This window comes from Puccinia triticina, chromosome 11A, assembly GCF_026914185.1.
Source record: "Puccinia triticina chromosome 11A, complete sequence".
Lineage (NCBI taxonomy): Eukaryota > Fungi > Basidiomycota > Pucciniomycetes > Pucciniales > Pucciniaceae > Puccinia > Puccinia triticina.
In genome coordinates, this window is record NC_070568.1 from 5,905,934 (window position 1) to 5,929,726 (window position 23,793).

A 23,793-nucleotide genomic window follows, 5' to 3' on the forward strand; every position below is an offset into this window, starting at 1 on the left:
TCAGCTGCCATGTAACCTTGGCCCACTGCTGCTTCGATGATGAGGGTCAGATGCGGGACCAGGAGGATGGCCTAAGTAGGAAGAAGAGGATGCGGCGATATTGGCGAGTGCGGATTGGGGTAGTGGCGGAGGTGCGGGATGGTGGTGGTTGCTGCTCGATAGGTTCCGGCGCGAAAGACCAGCTCCGTTGTTCTTGGCTCGTTGAGCGCTGCTGGTCGATTGACTTTTCTGTTGCGCATTCACTGAAACCATCGTCGAGATTTGTTGTTGCAAGAAATCGGTCGTTCCCGGCCTGATAGTAGCAGTGTAAAGTGTAAAAAAGCGGGAAAGAAACCAACCCGTCAGAATCCCACTTATTTTTCCAAAAGATCGAGGAGAGAGCAAATTTGTGCATACCTCAACCTCAAGATCCTCATAATCAATTCAGAGCTAATAGTCTCATGATCCAGCTTTTTTTTGTCAGCCTTACGCTTCCGGATAGTGCCCAGATTCCTTTGTTGGTATACCGATTTGTTCCTGGACACCGACTGGTTAGTGGTCGTCTCCTTTCGTAGCTGCTGTTGCATCGCTCGAACACACTCTTCCATCCTTTGTTTTTCAAATTTAAATTAATGTCATCATCAATCATTTCCTTGACGAAAGATTGATTGAGCGAAAAGATCAAGTGAGTGTGCCGGTTGGTTGACTTACAAAGAATCAGTATGTTGGTCATAGAAAAACCCAATTGACCATATCTCTTTGTACTTTTGATTATGTAGATCTTCGATGGGAACACCTTCGCCATCAGCATGAAAGAAATTGGTGAGGAACTGAAATTTCATAGTCAATTTTTCGAGCTCGATAAAATGAAAGCGAATATGCGGTGATGGAAAACAGTAAGGACGAGACGAACTTTCAACCACTTCAAGACGATATCCACTTCTTTCCCACTCAAAGCTCTCATCTCTGATGGCTGATCGGACAGAGGAGGCAGGAGCAAGGAATCGATGATCGACAGGATTTCCTTCCAAAGTTTAGCCATCACCAACTGTCCAGCTTTTTTATATGAATTCAGCATAGAAGAAAAATCAGGATAAGAAGGGCGATCAATTAAATAAACTAGATAAAAAGCAAACCTTTTTCGCTCAATGAGTTCCGAAGAGTGGACATGCATTGATCCAAGTACTCAAAGAGATCGGCAATAGCGGCCTCGATATCAGCGTCGGTGAGACCCTTAGGGCCTTTGGTCCTAGGATTCTCAACGGGGGTGACGTTATTATTGAGATTAGCGATGATCATTTCGTCCTTGGGCAATGGGATCTCCTGTTCTCGGGTCGAATTGGCCACTGAGCGCCATAGCCCGGCTCCATAACTCGTCACTTTCGATAGGTCTATATCAAGTTTCGTCGACATCTTCGTTATCTCTATCCCTTTCATCATCAGGCCTGGTGTGGAGACTAGTTTCTTCAGCGTCGAATGCGACAGGTAGTATCGAATAACTGGTGAGATCTACTCAATGAACCGAAGCTGTCATTTTAGAAATTGTCTTTCTTCTATAGAGATACAGAAATTGATGTTAACAGGCTGGCGCACTACTACTCACCTTATCAATAATCATCCGAACCATATCCGTCTCGGCCCGCTTGAGCGATCGAAAAGCTCTGCCGAAATGAAACTGGACGTCATCCTTCTCGCCCTCCATGCTTACGCGGAGCAAGACCCTTCCCCGGGTGTCGAGGTCCAACAATAGATCGTGGGCCAAGAAGTCGTTAAATTCTTTAGGGTTGAGGTGAAGGAAGGCACGTCCAACATAGTCATGCTTCTCCATCAAGTTACGTTTGTAGATCGTCGCGGCCAGCCAGAGGGAGCCCTTGACTGAAATATCGAAAGTCTCGTTCCAGGTTGGCGAAGCGCTCTCGTATACTGTCCGCGTCTTCGCCACCCGGTTCCCCTTCTCATCACTCAGCGTCAGGAATGGATCCATCTTGTGCACATGGCCGTCCGCTCCGACTAGGCCCTCAGCCATCACCACTTTCACGGTGAACAAGTAGCTCGACGCGGCCAGCACATTCTGCCCCGTGGGCGCAGGCTCGTATTCATGGATGATCCGGGCCACGTTGTCCGCGTCGATCGTGTTGTACATCTTGTCCAATAAGACTCGCGCCGCTTCGACATTGTTCAACTTGACACAGGACTTGGATTCCAACGCCTCTCTTCAGTCCTCTGACTGAGTCGAACTACACAAAATTGAATCTACTTACCGATTCCTGGAATTGAAACGCTTCCGGCTTCTTGTCTCCTTGAACAACCAGCCTTGCACGCGTCCAGATCGCCGACCGGTTGGCTTCCCGATCCGCATCCGTATTAGCTTTGGGAAACATCTCCTCAACAAAAGATTCTTCGATGATCCCAGAATACTGTTCAATCGATTTACTAATAATCTGAAAAAAATGAACCAAATTTCGATCAGAAAGAACGCAGTTCATGAAAAAATAATCTTCTTGGAATGATTGGCAGAATGAGAAGCGAAGACGCACTCGAGAGAGCTTGGTCATAAATTTCGCGTTGTGGTATTCGTTAGGCCATTTAAGTTTCTGAATGAAGTCTACGGCGGAGCAACAGGAGTCCATGAGATCGATGATCGAGGAACTATGCGAGTCGTTTCCTTCGGGCGAAAACTAAGCATTTGTCATCAAGATGATCAGTTTCCATCAAAAAAATTCACCATCAAGTATGGTGTGAAAAGCTACCTTGTCAGCTTTGATCGCAGATTCGACCCATCCTTTCGTCTTTTTTTCCGCCGCCTCAAGCCAGTTCTGGACGTAAGGAAAGAACCACTCGTCGATCGGGATGACCAATGGTGCGCTAATACACAAATACATCACCAAGCAATGCGGGTCAGCAAAAGATGAGTAGGGGGCCGTTCAAGCATCCAATATGTCAGTATACGAAAGAAGAAATTACTTTGGGTTGCACATATTGTGTTTCTTTTCGATTTCTATCAAAGTACGGTAGAGATCCAGGACATCGGCGTCGTTAAATCTCGGACTATCAGTCGGGTTGACAGCGGAGCCGGGTGGGAGATGAGGATTGACGGGCAGGGGTGGAGGGGGAACGAGAATTTGTTTCATTGACTCAAGATCTTGGACGAGGTTTTGGCAGAGTTTAGCAAGATAGATGGCAACAAGATCAATGCGATCCAAGACGGGCTGTTTGAACTTCTTGTTGATCCGATTCGAGCCGCTGTTGATCCAAGCGGCCAGGTCAAGGAAGGGTACGATATCGTTCGGGCGGTCGGCGGAGAAGATCTCGGTGGACTTGAAAGTGTAGAGTCGGTCGTAGAGCTCGGTGATCGCCTCCGTAAACTCTCTGAATCGCTGATCTAAATCTGTAATCATTTTGAACGGCTCAGACTCGTAAATCGAGATCAGACACTCTAGGGCATTGGGTAGGTCTTCGCATCGATTGGAATCCAAGATTGATTCAGTTGCCTCGTATATGCGGCGGAGGAGGGTATCAAACAAGCTAGACATCGTTTTTTTCATAATCATTTTCTTTGTAGGGGGTGAAATCATCGGAAGAATCAGCATTTAGCCTGGTGAACCTGATTCGATTGATATCTTATTAAAGTATATACCAAAGTAGCCTACATCACGAGTTGCCCAGCCATCAAACTTGAGTTCTTCCATGACCCTAAACACGTCGGTCAGAGCTTCGGTAACACAATCAATGATCGGGATTTCTTCCTCTTCGAATTTGCGACAGATTGCAGAGAAGAAGACCGCGACTTGGAAAGGGGTCATCAATCTCCATCGAAACGCGCACTGTTCAAGTAGATCCAGATGACGGGTCGATAGGATCTTCAAGGAGACTTCCTCATCCTCTGCAAGACTTTTCATCGACTCGAGGTCATAGTCTAGGCATTGGTCCATCAAAGCTCTGTACTGCTGGATCGGATTGGGTGGGATATACACGAACTGGGTCGTCGAGAGCTCTTCGGCGCTATAGGATAAGCTGAAATCATCTGCCCGCCGGTCTCCATCCAGATTTTCGTCCCATTCTAGAACTTGGTTCAGACTATCCAGTGGATGAAGATCAGAAGACAAGAGGTTCCCAGCGCTGGAGACTGACTCTGGTCTCAAGAGTGAGTTCCGTTGACTGCTATTCTCACCTGGGCCCGCAAAGTAACCTAGACTGGAGCCAGATTCGAATCCGGAGGTGTGATCCCGGGTCAAGGTCGATGGAGAACTCTCATTATCTTTGGGATTACTTCCGACCAGTATAAAGTCATCCTGTGGGGTTTGGCTGAGGGTTGGGGTCGAGTAAGTCTTTGATCGGGCCAGGTCTGGATTCGCTCTGATCATCTGTAACATCGCATGCTGGATCTGAGCTAATTCTTTCGTTCGCCATTCCCGGTATCCATCATCTGAATCAAAATCCGCCCGTCGACCGGGGAATCGACACTGTTGGGCGATATTTGCCATACAGAGCTTGAAGTCATCAAAGGCTGCCTATTCATACAAGTGAGAGGAAGGGGAAACACGAATGAGATCACTATTTTTTTTTTTTGGTTATCATGAGAATGCTGAGGATGAATGAATCACTGGAACAGAGGAAGCTGAAGATCTCGGACCTTCTCTGAACAATTTTTTCTGATGTTATTCAAATCTTTCTGTAGCTGAGAGTCCGAGATGGCGAAGAGAGAGCCGATGGTCTTGACGGTAGGCATGTCGTGTATGCTATGACTGATTATCCAGGGGGATGGAGCAGCAGAGCTTTCGGCGGGCGAGTTGAGGGCGGTGCTGGATGGTGAGGGCAGTTTGCGTGAGTCAGGGTTTGAGGGGGACGGGTCGTTGGCAGTTGAAGAGGGTGGTGCTAGTTTGGCTGCATAACTGTCGAGGCGAGTCATAAGTTCTTGAGGGACGCTCTTGAGTTCTTTTGATCGGAGACAGTCCCGAATGATGGTCACGAAGACTCCGACCTGCGAGTTCAGATGGGTCTTCCACTCGTCTCCTTCTAGCCGTTTCCTCAGTACGCCCGTGGCAGTGGTGACGAAGAGTAGGATGAGAGCCTCGATGTTCCGATTCTCTTTGAGCTGTTTTAGATAGTAGTCCTGGGTGTAGGTGCCGTAGAAAACGCCGAAGCTCGATCGAAGGAGCAGGTCTTGGTAGTTTTTGTCGGTCCCCTTGGCGATGGCCTCGATTCTGACCTTGAGGACCTTGACGAGGTCTTTGGGGAACTTGACGCTCTTCTCTGACTTGGATGAGCCCGATCCATCCTTGAAGACATCGGCGATCGAGAAGATGGTGTTTGTCCAGGTTTCGGCCTGATGACGCAGATGGGGGCGGTGCTGATGGCCATGATGGGATTTGGAGTGGGTTGAGCCTGAGGCCTGTAGGTTGGAGCTGCTGTTGTTGGTAGTGCTGGTGTTCTCTTCGTTCTTGAGTGCATGTTGGCGGACTGCGGTGAGATAGGCCAGGTAGGCGACTCTGAGTGAGAACTGGTAGAGGTCGTCGGCATTCGATTTCCCGGCGGAGAGTCCGGAGAGTGCCGAGAGGGTCGACAGTCTGCTGCGACGAGACATCGTGGTTGGCGGAGCTTGGCTGGCTGGGCTGGGCGAGGAGGACTGGAGAGCCAGTGGCACTGGCAGGTGACAGCAGGCGGACCACCCGAGGCACTCAGCCGGGGAAACGCAATCACTCCCCAACACTCCCAATCCATTGCCATGACTTAAACATGCTTGCAAGAAAGCGCATAGCTGGATTTCATTTCCAAGGGGGAAAAAACAAACAGGACGGGGGATGATGGGCATGCTTTGATCCTGCGGCCTGGAGCCTGAGGCGCGATGGATTATTCTGCAACAAGCTGAGCATCACCACCCACTCAACATCATCTGCTTTATTCATTCCTAGCAACTCTGTCGAACATCTGCTTGAGTTGCACCACATCCACTGGGGAGTACCTGCTCTACTTATCACTCTATGTCCATGAGGGATGTTTGGGTAGACACCTCCGACGTGCAATCAACAAAAGCTCATTCTATCCTAGCAGATGATGTTCCTGATGTCCTTTTTGCATAGCAAGCTTCAATGTCAAAGGCTTCTTGGGCGAGCTGACCAGTCCCTGAAGGTGATCAGTGTCGCTGAATTGCTGAGACTCTGCGCTGCTGCGGCTCTTACTTGTCAGCCCATACCTCACAGGACGACAGCTGCTTGACCAGCAAAAGCCTCCCGATGTGAGCCCCATCGAAGGGGCAGCCCCTCAGGGTCTCTGTCTCACAGGGGGGAGCAATCAGGGAAAGTTCGATGTGAACAAAAAGCCCAATAACAACTGTGACTTGCCTACGGGCTCTTGGCACTGCAGACTGTTGTTTTGCGGCAACAACTCAACCGAAATCCTTCGAGCATCGGTGTCACCCATGCAGTTCCGCAAGGTATGTACCACCACCAGCTTGTATGCTCACCCACTCTTACCCAAGAGCAAAATAAGCGTATGGTTTGGCAGTCAATCAGACGCCTCGCTGACACTGGACTTGGAGGCTGCGACCTCGAAGCCAGCCTTCAAGATCTAGCCCATCAAGCTCATTGCTGGTTGGAGCGGTGTCGATGATAACAAACTGTAAGTTTTTCATCGCTTGCAAGACACAAACCTCGCCCTCGGTTGGACGATGAAGCGTTGACATTTGATACCCATTGTGACACAGATCGCAATGACTCAACAATATTTGACTTCGCAAAGAAAAATGGTGCCCTCATAAAGGCTCCTTTAGCCCGAGGCAGCCTGTTGGCGGATGTATGATTACTCCTCTCACCTTTCATTGCCCCGCATCAAATATCACGTGGAATCTGTTCTTAATACTGTTGCAAGGATTGTTTATTCCCTTGGTGCTCAACTTGGCCATGAGGAACCCACATCGCAAAGACAAACTTAGGACGATATTTAACCCCGGTGCGCTGGTCGTATATGTCGGACTATTGGTACTTGTCTTGGAAACGCAAGTCCTTTCCAGTCCGACATTAGTGAAAGGGAAGGAAGGAGATGGAAATATCCGTCAAGTCAGTCTGAATCCAGGGATGATCAAGCACCCTAGTCTTCAATACAATATGAGACGAGAGAAAATATTTATGTAAGTTTGCTTGAGGTATATTATAACTGATAGAATTTCAAACTAATCTTATGACAAATCATATTGATAGGGATATCAAAGACTTCATTGCTGTGTCAGCAGACTTGCTAGATCTACAGAGTGAAGAGGTATCCAAGTTAGAAAATTGGTTGAGGTGAGTTCTCTTATTATTTATTTTCAAAAAGCAACAACACCAAGACAAAATTTATGCCTTTGTTTTAATTTCCTCAAGGTTAGCGTTGGGCAAAAATAGCCCTGATGAAGCTTATGAAATCACATCCTTGGTTGATCATGCATTCAATTTTATGAAGGAAAATTGCAAGTGAGTTTTTGTTTCTCCAATTTTGATTGTTTATCTGCAAACAATTTCTCAATCATTTATTGAATTTCATGTTCAGTGAGAAATATTTGCATTTGAGTCAAGGGGCCTCTGAATTTCAGGTCAAAAAAATGTGTATGAAGAAGTTTGGCCTTCTGTATGTCCTTATTCACACCCTCCAAAAGTGCCAAAGAGAACAATACCTGAACTAATCTTCTCTTAAACTAATTTTATGCATGAAACAGTACCCTTGAGGAAGGCATTGAAGCCTACAAGCCTGCCTCAGAAGTCCAAAGAAATTCCATACAGCTATTTGCATTGGGTACAAGGGCATTGGACAGGAAAACATCTTCACTACAGGAATATTGGTATTTTGAGCATCTTGAAGATATGCTTGAACGTTGGAAAAGTGTCTCATCTCCAGGTCAGTCATACTGAGAAATTGTCCTTAATTTAATTATACATGATGATTATTGGCTAATTATCAATACATAATATACCACCCAAACTGGATCAAAAAACTTCAAAAAAAACAACAGAAAACACAACATTGATGTGAGTGAACTAACTTAGGGACAAAGTGGTTGGATATCTGAAGGTATACATTAATCAATCCTTAAAACTTGAAATACAGATCATGGAAACGGTTCAGAACTCTGTTGCAAAAGTCTGAAGTTAGCATTGAAATCAAATCAGATCAAGATTTGGCCAAGTACTTCAGGTATGTCTCATTCTTATTATAAAAGATTCAAATTAAATATCAGACAGCAAACAAGTGTTTTGTTTTGCTTCATGTCTCATGTGACTCATTTATGTGAATCAAAACACATTTAGAACATTGGGAATTTGGGATATTGGCAATGAGAAGGAAAAAATCTCAATTCCCAAATTAATGCATTACACATTCCTCTATTTTTATGAAAAAGATCAGCAATTGTAAGTTTCATGAAACTTTTTTATTCCTTTAAGGATTTCTCTGATTTCATTTTCATATTTAGCCAATCGGCAGTGAGGAAGGTTGCAAATTTCCAAGACCTTCTTTATCTTGAAGGCTATCGGGGGAAGAAATTGTATCATGAAGTGTTGGTCTCTTCTTTGATTTTCTCCTGCAAACAATAAGCGCATGAAGATAGTGACTTTAACATCATTTTAAAAAATAAAAAAGAGCAAAAATCCAAGCATTTGATAAAAATATAGATTCATTAGGTCTCAAGATGACGTTGGAGCAGAAGGATTCATTTTTGAAATTCATCATAAACCAATATGAGGATCAGTCACAGGGTTTTAAAATAGAGGAAATAGAATTGGAGGAATGGTAGATTTTGTTTGAAGATTGGAAGAAAAAGAAAACCAAAATAAAACCCAAAAGTCAGTCAGCAAAATATCTGTAAAATGATCACCATTGAAATTCAATCTGGCTGATTCCTAGATATACATTCTATTATTTCTTTCTGATCTACAAAACCTTAGAATACCAAAGAAAGGGGGATGAATCAAATCAAAAAGGAAAAAAATCTTCATATTCAGAACAGGGGGATATTCAAATGTAATCCATTTGGTATTTGTTAAAAAAAATAAACTGATATGCAATGTTGTACAATTCTCAAATAAATTTCACCAGATCATTTAGGTACTTTATTATTCTTTCCAAGAGGTGCTTTGGATTAGGGGAGGAAGATTCCAAAGGTCTGGAGGATTCATTGCTGTAAGTTTTTTGTTTAGTTTGAAAATTGAAAAAAAAAAATGGATGGATTTTCTTAGGTTTCATTGATGACATTGCCAATAATGGAAAATAAAAAATAACACTGTAACAGAGAATGCAAAGATGGTGATTTCATGAAGCTCTCAGACCTGATTGATCATGGCTTGGTTTGGGTCAGGAAAAACTTTAAGTGAGTTCATAATTCATTTCACTGATTGAATCAGACCAGACTGTTTGATCAAAAATCATTTTATTCCAATTCTAGAGAACAAGATCTTTCTGGGTTACTTGAAGGGAAATCTGAATTGGAGGTCAAAGAAAACCTTTTCAAAAAGTTTAATCAACCGTATGTTCAGCTTATTTCTATAAAAATGCCATTTTAATGTGGTCACCTGAATCAGTTTTTTGACTACAAAAAGAACCATCAATGAGAGCTTTAAGTTTTATCATCCCCAGCTAACAGAAAGTGAAAGGAGGTCAGTTACAAGGTTTGCATTTGGTGTCAACATAGATATGAAAGAAAACCCATTTCCTGGAGGTCATTGGTATTTGGGGGATATTCAAAGTCTTGTGGAACACTGGAGAGAAGTCTCAGGCCCAGGTAAGTTGGTTCCAAAAGCCAAATTCTTAAGAATTCCGGAATGCATCATTCCAAAAATCATATAAATTATTGATACATTTATATATTATCTCTTGATTAAAAACAAAATTTTCAAATTTGAATGAAAAACAAACAGAAAAATACCAACAAATGATGTATGTGACATCCCTTGATTAAATCAATTAAATTTTGTTACCCAATTAATATTTGGAAATTATAGCTCTTTGGCAGATTTTGATGAAATCTCCCCAAAATCAATGTTGTTCAACACTGAATTAGTACAAAACCTACACCTTTACTTGAAGTAAGTTTCATTTCAATTTAAAAATTACAAATTCAACATTATTAATGATTGTCACCTGAAACGTATTCAGAAACTTTCTGGATGGTGATATGAAGAATAAAAATCAACAGTTTTCTCTTGAAGAGCTGATCCATTATACTTTGATGTGGATCAAGAATAACAATCATATAATGTAAGTTTCTCCCCTAGAAGGAATTTTTGGGCCCTGCGCTAAATATCCATTTTCAATCAATTTTATTTTTTCTTGTCATCAGGAAATCTTCCAGATGGGAAGAATTCAGTTGGCCAAAAGTCACTTTGGAGTTGGAAAAGGAAGAAAAGGAGAAATTCTGCCAACTGTATGCCTGCCCTCCACAATCTTTAAGATTAAAATTAATTCATTTTGTCAAAAACAGGCACGCAAAAAAGAAAATCATTGAATTGGATCCCAGTCTCTCACCAGAGCAAGTTAATTCTATTGCGCAATTTGTGGGATTCAGGTCTGAGGATAATTTGAGCACTGTTTCTTTGGAATGGAATATAGAAAAGTGGAAGGAAAGGGAAAACAAAAGAACCCAAAATTGTGAGTCAGAATCAAATCACTGATCAAACAATTTATCAAGAATTCTAAATCTTCCATCTTCACCAAAATTCAGTTCAAATATCACAAGAACAGCAAACAAAAAACAGCCATTCCACATCTTCCCAACAAGCCAAAGAAATGGTGGCACCCACTTCACATATAGAATTACCAAATACAGGCCATGAATCAGAGGAAAGATCAATGAGACCAAAGCAACAAGGTGAAACAAGGATCCCAGAAAGTCAAGAAATAGGAGAGACAACACCACAGAAGGACATACAATTCAATCCAGGTTCAAAGAACACGTACATTTTATCAACCCCAAACATAGTCATTTCTAGAAGCAACTGATTGTAAAATTCTTTTCTAGCCCGCTGGAAGAGTTTTTTGAGTTACATCCTGAATTTTCCAACCACCAAAAGGATGCTTTCAAGTCATTTGTGTCAGAAAGATATGCAAACAAGGCAGTCAAATCCCCCAGAGAGATTTTGGATTTGGAAGAAGTCAACAGACTGCATGAAGAATGGAAAAATCAGCCAAAATGGTACAGTATTTCAGCATTGTTCAAGAGAGTAGTAGCTCTATTTGCCAAAATGTGGAAAAAGATGAAAGAAAGCATAAGAAGAGGTCCCAAGTGATCCAAATACTTTTTTTTACTCACTTCTAGCTTCCAAACCGTCTTTTCTGAAATCTGGCTGCCCTCAGAGTTAAATTGGCTAGATTTCAATTGAAGTTACAAGCACATTAAAATATCTACATAGTACATACATTGGAACACATCACATCATGTATCTGTTTTTCTGTGTCTTGCTTTTTATCTTACATGCTCTGAAATTTCCCCTTCATTTTATTTCTCTCTGTGGCTTGATTTGGCTACCATCCATATTGCATCCAAACTCTTCCCAAGTAGAGCTAGATTTTCACATACACAACATTCAATTTGGTTGCACTATCAATTGAAATTGACAGAATTATGATTTACTAGAAGCCAAGGTGGCTTCAATGCTGCAAATGCACATTTTTGTCTCCTTGATTTTCTCAATACCATCTTCCCTCCTGCTATCTACCATTAATTTTCTATTTATCCATAAATCTAACTTGATTGGTTTCCCCAGAGACTCCTAGAGCTATGTCACCCCAATTATTTCTTGCTTCATCCTGAGTGGTATTGATTACTCTGGCCAAGATGAGGCCCACCTTCCTCACCTCATGGTTCAGTTAAACTGATTTGATTATGATTATGGTGTATAACCCCCCCCCCCCCCCCAAGTTGAATGGAATATCTAAGGATCTTTCCTTTGTGACAGGTTGAATATTTTCTCATCCTGTATAAGAAATTGGTTTCCAACTGCAAATCAGCACTTGATACTTGAGAGCATACTGCTCTAAGAATTGTGCTTTTTGTAGTGCAGCACAGTTATTTGCCCTTGCAGCGGCGAAGCCACCTTGCACTCCAATGATCTTTGTATTTCCCTTGTAAAGTTCTCTTCAGATATTTTCAGAGCAGTACAAAGTGTTGAAAAATTCCTTTTAGCGGAAAGAAAATCTGAAGGAATGAATGGCATTACGGCAAAATGTGGCTATCAGTATCTAAGTGGGTGTAAAGAATCTATGTACTCAATGAAGAATCTAATGTTGATTCTTGACTCTACAGATCAAAATGACCGTATTCAGTGAAGTCTCATTAATGATATCGGCTCGATCCATTTTGGAGGGTCCTGAATGAACTCTCTGAGTATGAAGATGGATTCATCATTAGGCTGCAACAAATTGAAAATGAAAAATACAAAGTCAAAGATTAAACTTCTGGTTTTGACTTCATACCAAAATTTTGCATAGTGATGTCTTCCAAGGATGACCGGTTTTTGCGGGCGTTTCGCTGCGCTGAAAATAACGGCCCCACCCGCTGCGCTACCGCTTTTTGGGCTGGCCGTGTAGCGGTCCCCCGCTGTGCTGTGCTGAATGACTGCTTTTTTCAGCAAAGCGCAGCGGTTACACCGTTTCGGGCACAGAACTTGATTAACAGTAAGCACCTCGCTACAGAAAGCGCAGAGGTTTTGGCGGCTGCTTTGCTGCGCTGAAAGTAGCGGCCCCCGCCGTGCTACCGCTTTTTGGGCTGGCTGCGTAGTGGCCCTTCGCTGCGCTGCGCTAAATGACCGCTGTTTTGAGCGCAGCGCAGCGGTTTCACCCTTGCTTCTTCTAGAACAGTCCGTCAAAAACTCACAATATCCGAAACATTTTGTATAGTGATTATCTTCTGTCATAAAATAAGGATACAATTGATTTATGAGATGATGCGCCCACAAACACCAGGCGATACTATCTTGGAATAAATAACAGCTTCACGAGATACAGCGAGGGGAATTGGCCTAGTATTTGTTATTATTAAATAGGAATATGTTTTATTGGAAGATGATTCGTCGCTTTGATAATTCTACTCTCAGAGAAATATTCCAGAGCTCCAGAGGAACTGTGGAGCGACCTTGAAGCTTAAAAAAGCGTGGACCGCTATAAATTTTTACTTCTCTGTGCGGCATTCCGCTTTTGAGAAATTTTTAACCTTGACCTAAATAACCTCCACATTTAGGCTCCACCAGGCGATGTCGGCTACGAGTATAAGACGCGAAATTATATCAGTGCTTGGCATGATAGATACCATAGATTATTTTGCTAATCTCATTGAAACTTACCTGAGCGCGTCACTCCTCATAAATCGTTTTCCGCATTGTGGGCACTCGTATGGCCTGTGGAGTATCATCAAATTTTGAAAGGAAAAATCAGGTTGATGGTTGAGAGCTACGAGTTGAAAACTTACTTTTCACCCGTATGCATTCTTTGATGTCTGTCCCGATCGTGTCTTCTGGCAAACGCTTGGGAGCAGCTTCAAACACAAACAAATGGACAAGAAACAAAGCTTGGAGTTTAAATCTGTTGTATAAATTCAAAAGATTTACTGATTTTTTCGTACTTACAATCCGCATCTATGTTTCTTCTCAGTGTTTGGATTGAGCTGATTTGTGCTACAATCTATCATTGGATCTTGATTGGGATGGTACATATTAACGCTTTCAAGTCCGTGATGGCCCGAGTGGAGAAGTTGATCGGCGGGTCTTCTATTACCCGCGCTGCCAGCGTAGCTGGGAGTATAATCCAAATCGCAAGAGGAATTTGATCTACGGTGTGTCATTTGAGGCTCCGTTTTGTACCTCATGTCAGGTACTTGCATCGAGTCTAGAATCCCTTTCGAGGGAGAAAATTCCAGCGGAGGCGGATTCAAGTTTGGCATGGAGCCATGAGTATTTTTCATCGAAGGTATTGAGTGAGGGGCCTCGCGGAGGTAATCTTGAGAATAAGAAGGAGGGCTTTTGTAGCTGCCGAGTGAAGAGGTGTCGTGACCTGGTACTCGTTGTATACCCTTACTGCTCAAGCGACCACTTTCGTAGGAATCTGGGAACCCGTTTGGGTAAATGCTGTTTTTCGGAACTGGGCAGTGCTCGGGATAAGAATGATCTGGAACTCGATTCACGGAAGAGATCACTTTCGCGTTCTTAATGGGCGGAAGAATCGGCCGGGCCGGTCCCAAAGTGTCCGAAGGGGGCAGGTTTGGCCTTGGTTTTTCTAGACGACAATTGACGTGAGTCGCCAATGAAGACACTCTCGACTCAGAGCCTAGGTTTCCTCGCACTGACGCTAGGTTAGACTCTCTTTGCTGCGTGCTAAGTGAATAAGCTGCCAAATCGTTCTTGCTGATGGAATAAGAGAGACCCGATGGGGCTGGTAAAATTTATGGCTTACGCTGATTAATCTTTCTTGTCGCCAGAGAAGAAACTGATACATACCAAACCCTTACCTGATGTCACATTTCCAACTCGCATGCCGTAGTCACTCATACTAGATTGCCGAGCATGCGAACTTGCGTAGCGCGCTGGCGATGGAGAGGGATTGCGGAAAGAACTCATTCAGATGACTTCTGATGCAGAAAACCCTCGAGGCAGGGACGGGCTCCTCAAGGCATTCAAGTCATTCTCCTCAAATATGTACCCTCAAATACCCTCAAATACCACACCGGCAGACTGACTGCACAAGCAACTGTTGAGTTTTATGTAAAGTCGAATATTAAAAGTTTAAATTTGATTACATACTTCACTCTGGTCTCCCTTTCACCAGCAACCAAACACTTCAACCCATAGCCAGATATCCCGTACGGGATATCCGGTAGACAGTCCGGGATGTCGGGTAAAAGACAGCGGATCACACCAGATATTTGAGATCCGAAGTTCCCAAACCTGTGGCTATTGACGGATATCCGGATATCCACGGGTATTTTTGGATCCCATAGTCTTATAATATTAGCACACTCCCATGGGGATGGCAATTGGACGGGCCTGCCAATGGGCCACCCAAACCCGGCCGGGTTTGGGTTGGTTGTTGGGGGGGATTTGCAATGTTGGCCCAACCCAACAGACCCACAACCTCAGGCTGAAGTAGGACTGCACAGGCGGGGAGTGGTAGCAAGCTGCAGAGCTGTCCACACCAATGTAGGCCTATGCCTTATGTCAAAATTCCCATGTGATGTGATTTGTGCTGAAAACTGTGTAACCCAGTTACTGGGTTACTGTCAGCCTTAGAGCCAATATAGTTAGCCTAAAGTCTGCCTTTTCTACTCTTGTACACCTAAATCCTCTTACATCTTTTTCATCTTAAGAGTTATCTTTGTTTTGACTTCAGATTCTGTTTCCTCATGCAATTTTAACCCTACTTACAACTCACCACTTCTTTGTAACTCTACTCCTTCCCTGAGTTCTTGAGTTATGGCGCGCATGCGCAGTTGTGATGTGGCAGCGCTACCAGGCGTGCCAACCACATGTACATATGTAATTATGTAAGCAAACTCTGATAATTTTCAAAGTCAGGATCCCCCTTGCCTGAGGAGGATCTACAGACTTCAGAAAACCAGAACCACACCCCAGATTGGCAGATAACCCAGGATCACCACCAAAGAGGATACCACGCTCCCAGTACACCTACCGTCACAGGTGCCTAGGATATTGACAGTAAGTATACTCTTTCTTTGAACCTTGTTTATGCAGAGTGAAACTCTGTGTCTCTTGATTGCTTCTTCTTTATTTCTCTTCACCTCAACCTTGCTCAAGATCAAGGTTACTCTGTTAATCCTAGACTTAGTCTAAAAATCAGAGCAGATTAGTTTACTATTCTGTGTACCCCCACCATCTCCTTGGTGGGCGCGGAGGCTATAGCCCCTGTTGGTCTGGCACAGCTGTCCTCACCACTTTTCCATGTGGTTCAAGTTGACTTTGAGGATCCTCTTACAAAGAGTAGATAGACACCCTCCAGATCCTATCTTTCTCTTTCTATTTCTCTTTCTCTCTCTCTCTCTCCCTCTCTCTGTTTGTAGTTCTTTATCCCAAGAAGTACAACTAGTGCCACCCCATTTCCAGTTTCCTGTTGTCACTTTAGAGACACAGGCTCACAGTTACTTCCCATTGACTTCTGAAGAATTTATCAATCATTTCTTAATCCACATCTGACTCACATCCAACCCAGAACAACATAAAATTAGGCTCTGGTACTCTCTGGAGAGTGTGTCCAAGTCTCCCCTGGTGATACTTTGTAAAGTGCTTCTTATTAGGATTGCTTAGATTGAAAACAAAAAACATACATGTACAAATTGTAGAGACTGTAAAATGAAGATGTGTCTGGTGAGAGTAAAACTCATTACCTCACATATGCTGAGACACATACTAGAGTGCTGCCTTTACCAACTAGGCTACAGACACTTGTGGCTGCCAGCTGGGTGGTTGGTTGGTAGTGCTCATGGGTAAATCCAAAAGCCCTCCATACTGTGGTGATACATCATGGTAGCAGACTAACAGACAACTCAACACAAATCTCAGTAGGAATGGTAAAATGAGCTGGTCTGGATGATCACCAATGTGTGGGGGTGAGAATTTGAAAAAATGAGTGGGCCTAGAAGGTTCCCACTCAAATAATAAATGGAGTGCAATTTCTCAATCAAATAGAGATGGGCGCACGGATGTCTGAGATTCCGGCAGAATCCAGCGGGTACCTGTGTATTCCGGCATGTATCCGCTCTCCCTAGGGTATGGGAGCTGCGGTGGTCAGCAGCCATAAGGCCGTTCTATGTTGCTGTCAATTGGGGGGAGTCCCTCCCGGTTGACAGCAACATAAAAGTTGACCAGGATGAGTCCTTCCCAGTCGACAGGCATATGTATCAAGCAGCCAACCAGGGGAAATCCCTCCTGGTTAACAACTAGACATACCAGTCGACCAGGAGGGACAACTATACACACCAGTCAACCGGGAGGAATCCCTCCTGGTTGACAACTAGACATACCAGTCAACCAGGAGGAATCCCTCCCAGTCAACAACTATACACACCAGCCAACTGGGAGGAATCCCTCCCGGTCAACAGTCATATCAAGCAGTCCATCCCCATATCAATCAGTCAACTGGGAGGAGTCCCTCCCCATATCGAGCAGTCAACTGGGAGGAGTCCCTCCCAGTCAACAGCCATATCAAGCAGTTGACCGGGAGGCGTCCCTCCTGGACAACAGCATTATGCAGCAGTTGACCAATAGAAGTCCCTCCCAGTCAACAGCCATGTGGAGCAGTCGGCCAGGAGAAGTGCCTCCCGGTTGACTGACATATACAGCAGTCAACCAGTAAGCACATTTTGAGGGGCGGGTATCCAAAGATACCCGCGCAGGTATCCGCCCAGGCGCGCAGGTACCTGCTGTTGGATGCAGATGCCAGGAAATGGCTAAAATTGGCTGCGGGTACCCGGATGCAAAGCGCCCGTCTCTACAATCAAATAACATTCAAAGTTGTTATAAGACTTCATATGTTATTTGAGGTTCCTCCAGAGATTTTCCGACTATGTGTTGGATGCTCTACAAAGTGCACTTTGGACACAACTTAAATTAGATATCCACCTTGGAAAAACTCCAAAATGGCTTCAAAGGACTCTGTGATCCCACTTTGGATTCCCTTTGAAAAGCCAGAGTATTGAAAGAAAGCGGTACCCTCACAAAAAGTGTCCGTGCCACTCCTCTGCAAGATTATCCCAGAGAAAGTTGGGTGATTCAGAGAACTCCGCTCTTCAGCTTTGCCAGCGTTGTAGAAGCTCCGCAAAAGTAAACCATAAAATGAAGCTCCGCCACAAAATTCTGCAAAAACGCAAGAAAACAGCCATAAAGCAAGCACAAAACTCCGCAAAGCACAGCAGTAACACATACACAGCAAGTCTGCAACGTAACAAAAGTAAAAGAAGCACAACAGTCCACAAACTAAAGTAAAAAATGCAAAAGAGAGTCTGTGGGGAGTATATTGCAGAATACTCCCTCCCCCGCCATGGTTTTACATAGCAAAGAAGGAGAACTAAAAGATGTCCTCTGCCCGCCTCCCACGCACACCATCCACCAACTCTGCTCACACGTGCACACTCATCATCCGCCAAGAGCTATATGCACGCACATCATCCACCAAGCTCTCTTGCTAACTCCTGTTGCCTTTGCCCGCCATCAAACTTCTCTCACTAGCTTCCACACCCCTGTCTAACTTATGATGTCAGGATCCCACACGCCGCCTCTGCCCCAGCTACGCCCGCTGATGTAGCCCGCTTTTGCTGCCACGGCTTCCCCCAATCCCCGCCTCTGCTGGCCTGCTCAGAGCATCTCCAGCAGTCCGGGGGTGGATAGTGCTGACTTAAACAGGCTGTGGCTTGGGTTGCGCCAATTTTTGCTTACTCAAGCTGGTCCATGTGCATTTGAAGGTCCAGCCAACCTCATCCTTCACAATACAACCAGCATTCCCTGTTGGGTGGCCTTTGTGCCAGAAGGTACTTTTTGACAGAAGCATAAAAAATGTATCATTTTTGCCTCCGGCTGGCTACATTCCCATGTCTATAGCAGCCTGTGGAAGCCAGTGGCAGGTGAGAGAATTGGAAATCTCTGAGAGATTTCAAAAAAGTGAATCTCTGCCTGCCAAAAGCAGCGCGATCCACCCCCGGACTGCTGGAGATGCTCTCAGTTGAACTTCAAGTCCAGTTCCGCCGTTGAGCTCCGCGCGCCGCTGCCTTCAGTTGTGCGCTCTGCACCACCTGCACTCCGCGCTCTGTGGACAATTTGACACGTGTTCCAGAATTGATCACCACACCAGTTTGACCCGACCACAATGTCCCCTCCTTGAAGGCGGGAACTTTGAAGGATCTCCAGAGTCAATGCAAAGATCCTTTGAATTTTTGCGTCCGGGGAACAGGATGTAGTCTTGCTGGCAGTCTCACATCCCTGTTTCCACATGGTGTTAATTTACAAGGCCTTGAGTTGTACCTTGTAAAATTCACCCACCCCATGATTCCCTAATTTTAACCGGCAAAAAATAGCATCCAAAATACTGGGCTCACCCTAGCTTAACTAAGCCTCTCAAACGGAGGGTCCGGGGGACCCCGCCTAGAGGGCTCTCCGTAGGAGAGGCTTATGCATAATGTCTGAAAGCTGGCAGACAAGGGAAGTATTTTCAACCCTAAAAACACAAAAACAGAATTTAAAAATCAACAACACATGTACAGAGAGATCTGAGTAGACAGTTCTCTCAGCAGTACTGATGCGCTCCCTTGCCCAAGTTTTTGAGGCATAAACTCCAAAAATGATTGAAGGAACCTGTTTTGAAGGTCAAAAGAATCCTGAAGGATATTCCATTGCTCTGAAGATCCAATTTTGGATTTTCTGATAATATGCACAATTGAATATCCTATTTGCAACAATTGAGTGGCTACAGGTGTAGGATCTGCACATACACCATGGGTGAAGCGTGTCAAAATTATTTTGATTGCCCATCGAAATGCTTTTGGTTGGCCCGCCTGCAAGGGCGGACCGTCCATTGACGGTCAGCGATTCTCCAGAAAGGAATCCAGCAGTCTACTGGATGGGATTCCAAATTTATTTTGGATTGCCAACCCCATTCCGAATTGCTTTCGATGGCTATTTGGAATGGTGACGGGTTGGCGCGGGCTGCTGAAGGCTTGAAAATGCGAGTGGGCAACTGGTCAAACAAAAAAGGGGATCGAACCAGCACCATCTGGCTGATCCACCCCACAGGAGCTACTTGACCACTATGCTAGACACACCATGCAGTCACACTGCAGGCATCTCGATGTTGCTGCGGACCGCAACGACATCTGACAATTCAGTGGGGATTTGAACCCCGCGCAACAAGCATTGCAGCAACACTTGGCCGGCTGTCCATCAGCCGGCCACCAGGGTATGTACACACAACGCACCTCTCGATGGCCGGCACAACAACCGGTCACCAAGAGAAATATGCACTCCTCTCGATGGCTGGCCCAAGGACCGGTCATCAGGAGCAATCCTTGTGCTGACCGTTGAGAGTTGTCCACACTCCTCTTGATGACCAGCATAACAACTGGTCATTGGGAGGAGGAGTCCACACTCCTCTTGATGACCAGCACAAGGACCGGTCATCGGGAGGAGGAATCCATACTCCTCTCAATGCCAACACAGGCCGGCGTTGAGAGGAGTACATGCACCTCGATGCCCGGTCTGTGCCGTCCATCGAGAGAAGTGTGTATGTACTCCTCCCGATGACCGGGCCTTGGGCCAGCCATTGAGAGGAGTGCGTACTCCTCTTGGTGACTGGTTGTTGTGCCGGCCATCAAGAGGTGTCTGTACTCCTCTTGACGCTGGTGTGTGCTGGCATCAAGAGGAGTGGGGACTCCTCCTGATGACCGGTCCATGAGCTGGTCACCGAGAGGAGTGAGAGGAGTGTGTAATCCTCTCGATGGCCGGCACAAGGACCGGTCATTGAGAGGTTGTTATGTATGTACTGTGGTGGCCGGCTGTCCAAAGGCAAATCAGCCGGCCATGTCGCTGCAGCTGATGCTGCATTCTGATATGCAGCGTCATGATGTCGCTGCGGCCCGCAGCGACAGCGAGATGCCCGCAGTGTCAGGTGTGTGATTAGTGGATATAATGCTGCATTTGTGGAGCTTTCCCGGTCGTATACAAAACTATTCCGGGGAAAATCCTGGAAAGAAACCGGAATGAGATTCTGGTCTGTTTCCTGGAATGAAGTCGAATGAATTCCGACTTCATTCTGGCACGGACCCATCTTTTCAGGTTTGGGTTTAACCCGAATTGCGATCGGAATGATTCCGGTCCTTTGACCACACCGGAAGCATTCCGATCGCTTTTTGGTTTTTCTTGCCCTCCAGTATTTTTACTGGATTCAAACTTTAAAACTTCACCTGTGGTGTATCTGCAGGCTTGTGAATCCAATACCCACAAGGCATGATGGTTGTAATTCCTTGGTTTACAGTTCTTTGTGTTTTTGTATTTTTAAAAGATTAGTACAAGGAAAATGGTTGGGATTGAGGAGATGAGACCAGCACCATTTGAAAGATGAGGTTCTGAAGTATATTTTGGCTCTGGGACAGGTCAGCAGGAGCTGAGGGGGAGGCTGGGTGATGCTAAGTATTTTTCCTCCAGCCATTCATGATTTCTTTCTTGGCCAAATTTTTGACTTTGTGCACAAGTCCCTCCCTGCGGGAGGGGCCGCTTCGCGGCCAGCCTCAGCAAGCCTCCCACCAGGGGGGACTTGTGTCAAGTTAGGGGCTCACCCAACCCCAGGAAGCCTGGCCCCTTTAAATAATCACTAGGGTTTATGGGCGGCTCCGCCGCCCTGTGACCAATGGTGTAATATTGATTGACCGCTAAGACAAAAAACATATGTGCAATGTTAATTATTGGATATGGGGGTTGGGGAAGAGAGAGAATTTGCTAGGAAGGTGGAAGCGGCTTGATAACGGCCTCAGTGTACCTCGGAGAAAGATCCTATTCCAACAACACCACCAATTTACCAGTTTTGAAAGGGGTTCCCCAACCCCCATATCCAATAATTAACTTTGCACATATGTTTTTTGTCTTAGCGGTCAATCAATATTACACCATTGGTCACAGGGCGGCGGAGCCGCCCATAAACCCTAGTAATTTATAACACTTGCTTATAGTGTGCAGTGGACAAATCAGAGTACCTACAAACACCAATCTGTCCTGTAAACTCCAGCTCTTCCTCATTACACTTGCAAAACAAAGCAAAATGTCCAATGTGCATCCAGGTTTCAAGACTTTTTCAGCGCGAAGTGTCCTTGCCCACGAAGCGGAGCCCTGCTCCAGAGAGGAGGCCCTGTTGAGGCCGCTTCTCCAATGCAAACTGTCCTAATTCCTTGTCGCCAAGCTGAATATAAAGTCTCAGTGATCCCAGCGATGTGCGTTCAGTGAACTTCAGCCAGGAATCCAGTCTGGATCTTTGACCTTCCAGACCAAAAGGGCGCCACGGATTTCACAAGCCTTTCACAAGAACTGGCTCCAACTCATTTAGTCCACCGTCCCCCCCCCCCCCCCCTATTCCCTTTCTTTCTTTTCTCCTTGGTCTAGATGAGATAAAGACCCCCACCGTTGGCACCAGAAAACTCCCGAGACCTTGTCTCCTCCGTGCCAACCCGTCTATCTCAGTGAACAGACCCCCAGCTCTTGCACCGCCATTCCTCAGCCATGACCAGCAGCAACCCCATTGCGACCCAACACCACAAACAAAGATCTATTCCTGTCTTGCGGTTTCTCGGTGTGCACAAACCAAGCCTGTATTACAATGATTGTAGAGTTGTTTAAAGTATGTATGTGTAGAGCAACAGGATGTGACAGCAGAGAGAAAACCAATGGATCCGGTGAGGTGAGCAAGTTGTACAATACATACATCTATTAATATCTTCATGTGCGTGTGTATGTGTATTGACAAAAAAAAAGAGCAAGATTAGAGAGCTTAGAAGAACAACCAAGTTTTTATGCTTATCTGCCAAGTGAATAGAACAATTAAACAGTCCAAGCCACGATTCTTGAGGGGGGGTGGGGGGTTAGGGGGAGCGGAAGAGGAATTTCAGGATTGACCAAGTGTATAGCGGCAGGACAAGGTTATTGTTCTGGGCGGTGACCGCCTCGAGCAGCGCGGCCAACACGATGCCCAGGAGGTACCTGAAGAACTGTCCACCCCGTCCCGAACCCGTCAGTTTCATGTATATGTCATGAGGATAGCGGGTAGGGGCTTAACTGGGAACGGACAAACCAGGCCGACAAGTCTCAAGAGCAGTGACACGGCGACGACGGACGCTACGAACGCAAGCGATCCGTCGACGGTCTAGCGCGCCAACCGAGGATAAGTATTGGCTGGGAGAAAAGTAAATGGAGGGGGACTGCAAACCTTGCTGGGCCCAGCGGACCACTTGACTCTGCCGACGCGCTTGCCGACAATCAATGCACATGAGTCGCCCACGCCGGGCACAATGACCCTGATCAGGTCCTTGATTGAGCATCCCACGCCTGCGGCTCGGATCGCCTCCACGCACACAGTCTCACCTTCCCGGGTTTCGCGACCGTCCTCAAAATGGCAAGACACGGATGAACATCATATCTCGGGACACGGTCTCAGTATCCCGGAATTGGCAATATTGGAGCAGACAGTGATACGGCCGAGAGCGGCAAATAAGGCACAACAAAGAAGGATGCAGGGAGCAACAGCGGTGAATGGAGAGTGAAGCAGGCCGAGTGTCTTACCTTAAGCGGAAGACAAGGAGTGACTTCCTCATGCAAAAGGCTTCACAACCAATAATAGGAGGGAATTGGCGATTTGCAGCAGACAGTGATACGGCCAAGAGTGGCATATAAGTACACAAGGTGCCAAGGTCGGCACAACAAAGAAGGATGCAGGGACCAATAGCGGTGAATACAGAGAGAGAAGCAGACCGAGGGTCTTACCTTAAGCGGAAGACAAGGAGCGACTTCCTCATCCGGAAGGCTTCACAACCGGTAATAGGAGGGAAAATTAAAAACGCATTGATGAAATGAGGATTGGTGCCACAGTATAAAAGCACACAGCCTGTAGACGATTTCAGGTCATTGCTTGGCTCCTGCTTGGCACCAATTGCTTAAGGAGCCAAGCGATCCAGGACAGTTTGTACCTGTAGCTTTTTTGAATGGCGAGGAGGGAGGAATGCTGCCAATTTCTTTTTGGCGGGTGCCTGTTGGTCCGGTTAATGTTAAACCGCTAATGTTCCGGGTGACAGAGCTTCTGCCGGGCCAAAGGAAATGG

At 45.5% G+C, this 23,793-nt stretch overlaps 4 protein-coding genes across 4 annotated transcripts; 1 reads left to right on the forward strand and 3 right to left on the reverse strand.

The window, feature by feature from the left end:
* Positions 1 to 5,563, reverse strand: PtA15_11A576 (uncharacterized protein; the record flags this gene model as incomplete). The annotated part of the gene is made up of 12 exons (XM_053161498.1): positions 1 to 292; positions 397 to 588; positions 691 to 809; positions 893 to 1,035; positions 1,116 to 1,488; positions 1,583 to 2,173; positions 2,241 to 2,420; positions 2,517 to 2,657; positions 2,730 to 2,844; positions 2,944 to 3,533; positions 3,630 to 4,490; positions 4,613 to 5,563. 12 exons carry the CDS (start codon positions 5,561 to 5,563, stop codon positions 1 to 3), a joined length of 4,548 nt encoding a protein of 1,515 aa, XP_053025439.1.
* Positions 5,564 to 6,878: 1,315 nt separating this feature from the next.
* On the forward strand, positions 6,879 to 8,364 carry PtA15_11A577 (uncharacterized protein; the record flags this gene model as incomplete). Its single annotated transcript, XM_053161499.1, has 8 exons — positions 6,879 to 7,105; positions 7,176 to 7,259; positions 7,338 to 7,427; positions 7,504 to 7,581; positions 7,670 to 7,848; positions 7,964 to 7,979; positions 8,059 to 8,145; positions 8,259 to 8,364. 8 exons carry the CDS (start codon positions 6,879 to 6,881, stop codon positions 8,362 to 8,364), a joined length of 867 nt encoding a protein of 288 aa, XP_053025440.1.
* A 4,784-nt stretch (positions 8,365 to 13,148) lies between these two features.
* PtA15_11A578 (uncharacterized protein) lies at positions 13,149 to 14,552 on the reverse strand (the record flags this gene model as incomplete). The annotated part of the gene is made up of 6 exons (XM_053161500.1): positions 13,149 to 13,200; positions 13,284 to 13,337; positions 13,409 to 13,474; positions 13,566 to 14,201; positions 14,283 to 14,367; positions 14,444 to 14,552. The coding sequence occupies 6 exons, from the start codon at positions 14,550 to 14,552 to the stop codon at positions 13,149 to 13,151; spliced, it is 1,002 nt and encodes a 333-aa protein (XP_053025441.1).
* Positions 14,553 to 22,561: 8,009 nt separating this feature from the next.
* Positions 22,562 to 22,966, reverse strand: PtA15_11A579 (uncharacterized protein; the record flags this gene model as incomplete). Its single annotated transcript, XM_053161501.1, has 3 exons — positions 22,562 to 22,687; positions 22,771 to 22,842; positions 22,925 to 22,966. The coding sequence occupies 3 exons, from the start codon at positions 22,964 to 22,966 to the stop codon at positions 22,562 to 22,564; spliced, it is 240 nt and encodes a 79-aa protein (XP_053025442.1).
* Between the last annotated feature and the right edge of the window lie 827 nt (positions 22,967 to 23,793).